The sequence below is a fragment of the Trachypithecus francoisi genome, unplaced genomic scaffold, assembly GCF_009764315.1.
Source record: "Trachypithecus francoisi isolate TF-2019V2 unplaced genomic scaffold, Tfra_2.0 Lachesis_group10, whole genome shotgun sequence".
Lineage (NCBI taxonomy): Eukaryota > Metazoa > Chordata > Mammalia > Primates > Cercopithecidae > Trachypithecus > Trachypithecus francoisi.
In genome coordinates, this window is record NW_022681455.1 from 84,191,651 (window position 1) to 84,197,665 (window position 6,015).

The 6,015-nt window shown below is 57.7% G+C and overlaps 1 protein-coding gene across 1 annotated transcript; it reads left to right on the forward strand.

The window, feature by feature from the left end:
* The first annotated feature begins 1,536 nt into the window (after positions 1 to 1,536).
* On the forward strand, positions 1,537 to 5,799 carry BCKDK (branched chain keto acid dehydrogenase kinase). Its single transcript, XM_033218200.1, has 12 exons — positions 1,537 to 1,716; positions 2,281 to 2,651; positions 2,743 to 2,811; positions 2,905 to 3,015; positions 3,309 to 3,356; positions 3,437 to 3,556; positions 3,634 to 3,732; positions 3,921 to 3,994; positions 4,320 to 4,448; positions 4,528 to 4,617; positions 5,094 to 5,252; positions 5,346 to 5,799. Exons 2-12 carry the CDS (start codon positions 2,457 to 2,459, stop codon positions 5,488 to 5,490), a joined length of 1,239 nt encoding a protein of 412 aa, XP_033074091.1. The 5' UTR covers positions 1,537 to 1,716; positions 2,281 to 2,456; the 3' UTR covers positions 5,491 to 5,799.
* The last annotated feature ends 216 nt before the right edge of the window (positions 5,800 to 6,015 follow it).

Genomic DNA, 6,015 nt, shown 5'->3' on the forward strand with positions numbered 1-6,015 from the left:
TTGAGGGGGGGAAAAATTACCCCGGGGTAGTGTGCACACTTACAGTCTCAGCTACTTGAGGCTGAGGTGGGAGGATCACTTAAGTTGGAGGCTGCAGTGAGCTAGGATGGAGCCACTGTATTCCAGCTTGAGCAACAGAGCAAGACCCCATCTCCATATAAATAAATTAAAAAGGACAGCCTCCAAAAATGTCACTTGCTTCACTTAGCACTTTTAATTGAACATGTTTAGGAAATATATAGCCATGGTAAAGAAAATTCCAGTTAGTACAGATACACACTACACACCTATGCACGTGCACACACTGAAATGTGTCCCTTCCAGCACCTCCTCCCTGGATAATTTTCTTTTCTTTTTTTTTTTTTTTGCGACAGAGTTTTGCTCTTGTTGCCCAGGCGGGAGAGCAGTGGTGAGATATCAGCTCACTGCAACCTCCACCTCCCAGGTTTGAGCGACTCTCCTGTCTCAGCCTCCCGAGTAGCTGGGATTACAGGCACTCCCCCCCCACCAAAAAAAAACATCCGACTGATTTTTGTATCTTTAGTAGAGATGGGGTTTACGCCATGTTGGCTAGGCTGAGTCTCGAACATCCATGAGATCCGCCCACCTTGTCTTCCCAAAGTGCTGGGATTACAGACGTGAGCCACCGCGCCCAACCTAAAGTAATTGCCTTCTTTCTGGTTTCTCTGCCTTTGTTCTCACCAAATGCCCCACTCTAAATCACTGCAGACAGGGGGCTCTGTCTAAGGAGAGCTCACCAGTTAAAACCCTTCAGTGGTTCCTAACTACCCTAGGACAAATGTAGACTTGTCCTTCGCTCTCTGCCGCCGCCCTTCTTCCCAGATCACATATGGCTCCAGCCATATCCTCAGACCATCTGGGCTGTTGTCTATCCTGCCACACACCCTTCCCACCCTGCTCCCTTGCAAGTCCTGCTCAGGCTGCACCTACACAGCTGTCTCAGTTCCTGAGGCTCCCGCAGCCTCCTCCGAAAGTGCTCATCACAGCAAATGATAACTGAAACTGTTTTCTTGTGCAGGGCACGGAAAGATCTATTCAACTCACTGCCCAATCTCCTCTCCTGGTGCAGAAAAGACACCCAGTCAGCGACTTGCATTCTCTGCAGACATGAGTGAATAATAATAATAATGCCTAACCCTTATATAGTGCTAATTCCACGCCTGGCACTGTTTTAGGCAGTCATATAAATTCATGTAATCCACACAACCTCAAGACTGATGATACTTCTTAATCTTACCAAGCTCTGAGCAGTTAAATAACTTGCTCCAGATATTAAGGAGCTGGGGTTTGAACCAGCCAGCCTGGTTTCCCATAAATGAACCAAGAACTGGAAGGAGGACAAGACCTCCGAGAAAGAGTCAGGTAGGACGTGATTTGTGCGCTTTACATCTAAGATCTTCCAGCTCCCAGGAAGCCCGTTTCATGGAGCGGAAGATAGAGGCCGGGAGGGACACGGAGAGCCTCGGAAGCCGTGTGGAGGAAACGGTGCTGTTTGGGGTCCCGGAGCAGGGGCGTGGCCTGGATGCGGGGGCGCCCGGGGCTACACGTCCTCAGACCAAACTACAACTCCCAGGACACACCAGGCGCTGCCGCCCACGCGACGTCACGGCGACAGAGGCGCAGGCGGCTGGGCTCCCGGCGGGTGGAGTGTTCGAGCCCTTCCGCTGGGACCCGGGCCCTGGCTCCGGCCCCGCGGTAAGTGGGGCGACTCCGGCTTACCGAGCCCGCGGAGGCCCCGCGGCGTACGTCCGCAGCCTCCATCACAGCGCGGGCGCGCAGACGGGGTGGCATCTACCATATGGGGGGCATCCGGGCCGAACCAAGTGACCGGCGTGGGGGCCCCCGCTGGGGACTCCGGGCCGCACCCTCCCGAGCTGGCCCCGGGGGCCCAGCGCTGGTGTCGCATGTCCGCTGGCCGCGCTCCCGGGGCCCGAGTTTGAAGGCGCTGGGCAGGCAGGGGCAGTCCCGCCCCCTGAGGAGGGTGCCCGGGACCCCAGGGCGCCGCGGCGAGGTTTTCGGGCTGGAAGGGTCTGAGGGGCTCCTCCCCCGTTAGCCCTCCCACCACCAGTAGAGCCTCAGGTTGGGGAATAGAAGCTCCAGGAGGCTAGGTCTTTTGGGCGCAGCCTGTGTGCGTCTGGGGATGCTGTGGGAGGGGTGGGGAGAGGTCGCCCGGGTCTGGGTAGAGTGATGCACAGGTGGAGATACGGTGCAGGCTGTGTGGATTCAGATCCTTACAACTTCCTCTTCCCGGCCGGGTAGATGGGAGCGCCCTCCGAGGGCTGAGCCTGTCAGCATCCTCTTTGCACCCTGGTCCCTGAAGTCGGAGAAGAGCCCCTACCCACCCACACCCCCTTGCGCCATTTCGGGTCACCTGGGTCCTCAGCCCTAGCGGGTCCTCAGCCCTAGCGGCCACCAGATCTGAAAGGAGCAGGACGATGATCCTGGCGTCGGTACTGGGGAGCGGCCCCCGAGGCAGGCCTCCGCTCCGGCCCCTCCTGGGGCCCGCACTGGCGCTCCGTGCCCGCTCGACGTCAGCCACCGACACACACCACGTGGAGATGGCTCGGGAGCGCTCCAAGACCGTAACCTCCTTTTACAACCAGTCTGCCATCGACGCGGCAGCGGAGAAGGTGTGCAAGGGGGCGGCGAGCCCGGGGTCAGGGATGTGGCCGCGAGGGAGAGTGTTGGGGGTTCTCTGCTCAAGGCCCCCTCCCTCCCTAGCCCTCAGTCCGCCTCACGCCCACCATGATGCTCTACTCCGGCCGCTCTCAGGACGGCAGCCACCTTCTGGTAAGATTCAGGCCCTCTATTTTCCTCGTGGATCCTGGAGCTCTCCGGGACACTCAGGCTCCAGCCCCGCCTTCCCTTCTCTTTTTCTTCTAGAAAAGTGCTCGGTACCTGCAACAAGAACTTCCAGTGAGGATTGCTCACCGCATCAAGGGCTTCCGCTGCCTTCCTTTCATCATTGGCTGCAACCCCACCATACTGCACGTGGTAAGGTAGAGAGGACCTTCAGTCAGCAGGCCACCCTGCCCAGGGGGCAAGTGGGGAGTCTGGGGCCCAGAGTAGCAGACGATTGCTTGCCTAAAGGTGTCAGGGCCACACAGGATTCAACCCCAGGCCCTCAGAAGCCAAAGGTGTGTATTCATGGAGCCTGGAAAGGTGGCAGTAGGGGTTTGATCACGTGGTCGACCAGTTGGGTGGTGATCCCCATGGGTAGGTGGGGGTGGCCGTTCTCTGCTCAGTGCCCATGCAGCTCTGTGAATTCCCACACCTCTTCGTTGCAGCACGAGCTATACATCCGTGCCTTCCAGAAACTGACAGACTTCCCTCCAGTGAGTGCTGGGCCACAGCAGGGTGAGGAGCTGAGAGGTTGGTCTTGGACCACCCTTCCTCATGACTCTGTGACCTGCAGATTAAGGACCAGGCGGACGACACCCGGTACTGCCAGCTGGTACGACAGCTGCTGGATGACCACAAGGATGTGGTGACCCTCTTGGCAGAGGGCCTGCGTGAGAGCCGGAAGCACATAGAGGTTGGGGCAGTGAAGGAGGGGTTGGGCCTGCTGGGGGCTGGGAAGGGCATGGGATTCTGAGACCTCACTCTTTACAGGATGAAAAGCTCGTCCGCTACTTCTTGGACAAGACGCTGACTTCGAGGCTTGGAATCCGCATGTTGGCCACGCATCACCTGGCGCTGCATGAGGACAAGGTGGGGCTCTGGGACCTGAGACCTGCCTGGGAACGTTAAGTGAGACAGAGGAGACTGGGCTGGGGATCCGTGTCAGGGGCCTGGGGGTTGAGGCTGTGGAGCTGGTGCTTTGGGGCAGTTCCGAAGTTGCCAGCATCTGGGGGTGGGGCTAGGGGTGTGGGTAGTCCTGACCTCCTTTCTCCGGCCAGCCTGACTTTGTCGGCATCATCTGTACTCGTCTCTCACCAAAGAAGATTATTGAGAAGTGGGTGGACTTTGCCAGGTGAGGCAAGAATGGCTCAGTGGGTGGTCAGACGTCTGGGGCAGGGAAGGATTGGGTCTGAGCCCTTGCCCGGGGCATGGTCTGTGGGGAGCAGGGTTTCTCAATGATGGCACTATTGACATTTCCAGCCAGGTAATTCTTTGTCACAGGGGCTGCCCTGTGCATGTTAGAAAGTTCAGCAGCATCCCTGGCGCCAGCAGTATTGCCTAGTTGTGACAAAAATGTCTCTGTACATTGCCATATATTACTTAGGGGGGCAGAATTGTCTCCAGTTGCAAACCACTGGTGGAGGGGCCCCTGACTGAACCATCGCTCCTGTCCACAGACGCCTGTGTGAGCACAAGTATGGCAATGCGCCCCGTGTCCGCATCAATGGCCACGTGGCCGCCCGGTTTCCCTTCATCCCTATGCCACTGGACTACATCCTGCCGGAGCTGCTCAAGAATGCTATGAGGTGGGATGGCTGGATGTGCTGGGTGGGAGGCAGACAGGAACCAGGTGCTTCTACTTACTGGTCTTTCCCCTCTGCATAGAGCCACAATGGAGAGTCACCTAGACACTCCCTACAATGTCCCAGATGTGGTCATCACCATCGCCAACAATGATGTCGATCTGATCATCAGGTTTGCCCCGAGTGGGAGTTCGGCTGAGGTGGATGGGATGGGGGTCCAGGCACTGTTTCTGACTTGATCTAGGACCTTGAGCCCCTTCCTGCCCCATTCTGGGACTTGGTCCCTGACCAGATAAACTATTCTCTGGATCCTGAGATGGCCATGAGCTGCTTATTAATGGATCTGGGGCCAGCCACAGGCCTAGGTATCCTGCCTCTGTCAGCAGCTGAGGAGCTTGAAATCGAGCAGTCAGGAGTTGGTCTAGGATGCTGGGCCGAGGATAAATGTCACATCCTGTGAGAAGGTATAAGCAGTCAGTGGCCCTGGCAGAGGTGAGGATGATACAAACAAGGCCCAAGAGTCTAGGTGGACCACATTCCAGCTCTGGGTGGAAGGGACAGGAAGGCAAACTTTGCACTGTCTGCTTGTTGGGTGGTGAGTCCCCCATCAAAGCTGAGCCAAGCCCATTATTGTTGCCATCTTGCTAGGATCTCAGACCGTGGTGGAGGAATCGCTCACAAAGATCTGGACCGGGTCATGGACTACCACTTCACTACCGCTGAGGCCAGCACACAGGACCCCCGGATCAGCCCCCTCTTTGGCCACCTGGACATGCACAGTGGCGCCCAGTCAGGACCCATGCACGGGTGAGACCCTGCCAGGCCAGGATGGAGGGGTGGGGGACCCCAGGAGACTCAAGCCTCTGAAGCCTCCTGTCCTGTCCCCCTACCCACCACTAGCTTTGGCTTCGGGTTGCCCACATCACGGGCCTACGCGGAGTACCTCGGTGGGTCTCTGCAGCTGCAGTCCCTGCAGGGCATTGGCACGGATGTCTACCTGCGGCTCCGCCACATCGATGGCCGAGAGGAAAGCTTCCGGATCTGACCCCACAGCCTTTGGCCTGCTCGCCTGACCAGCCTGGGCCGCATTCCCTGCGGGACCTCCCGGGTCAGGCAGGGTGGCCTCCTGCTCCACACGCTGCTGCATCTTGGGTCTTAGGGTCCCAGACAGATGGACTTACATGGAGCTGGGCACCGCCCCGCCTCAATAGGGTCCATTGTCTCCTCACCTCCAGACCTTGGAGAGGGGAAGTGGGCACCCTGAGGCCTCCAGCAACAGCGCCGTCATTCTCGTTCCTGGGGAACCCCCACTCTGACCTGTTGTTTGTTATTAAAGTTCACATTTTGAAAGCCCTCACGGGCCCTGTGTGTGGGGAGGGCAGGTGAGCTTTTGTTTCTGTCCCCATTCAGGTTCACTGAGCCCTTGGGTTGAACTGGTTCGTGTCCCAGTCTCTTACCTGCCCTGAGAGCCTGGTGGGCCAGGAGTAGAATGGGTCCCAAGTCTGTTGCATGTTTGATTTGGTGGGAGTGGGATGACTGCAGCACCTTACACAAAGAGCTTTCATTCATC

What these genes read in the sequence shown, in the direction of transcription:
- BCKDK (XM_033218200.1), top strand. Translation starts at nt 2,457, where the DNA reads ATGATCCTGGCGTCGGTACTGGGGAGCGGCCCCCGAGGCAGGCCTCCG. An exon ending in AAGTGGGTGGACTTTGCCAG is followed by an intron (nt 3,995 to 4,319) that starts GTGAGGCAAGAA and finishes TCCTGTCCACAG; the next exon opens with ACGCCTGTGTGAGCACAAGT. An exon ending in CTGCTCAAGAATGCTATGAG is followed by an intron (nt 4,449 to 4,527) that starts GTGGGATGGCTG and finishes CCCTCTGCATAG; the next exon opens with AGCCACAATGGAGAGTCACC.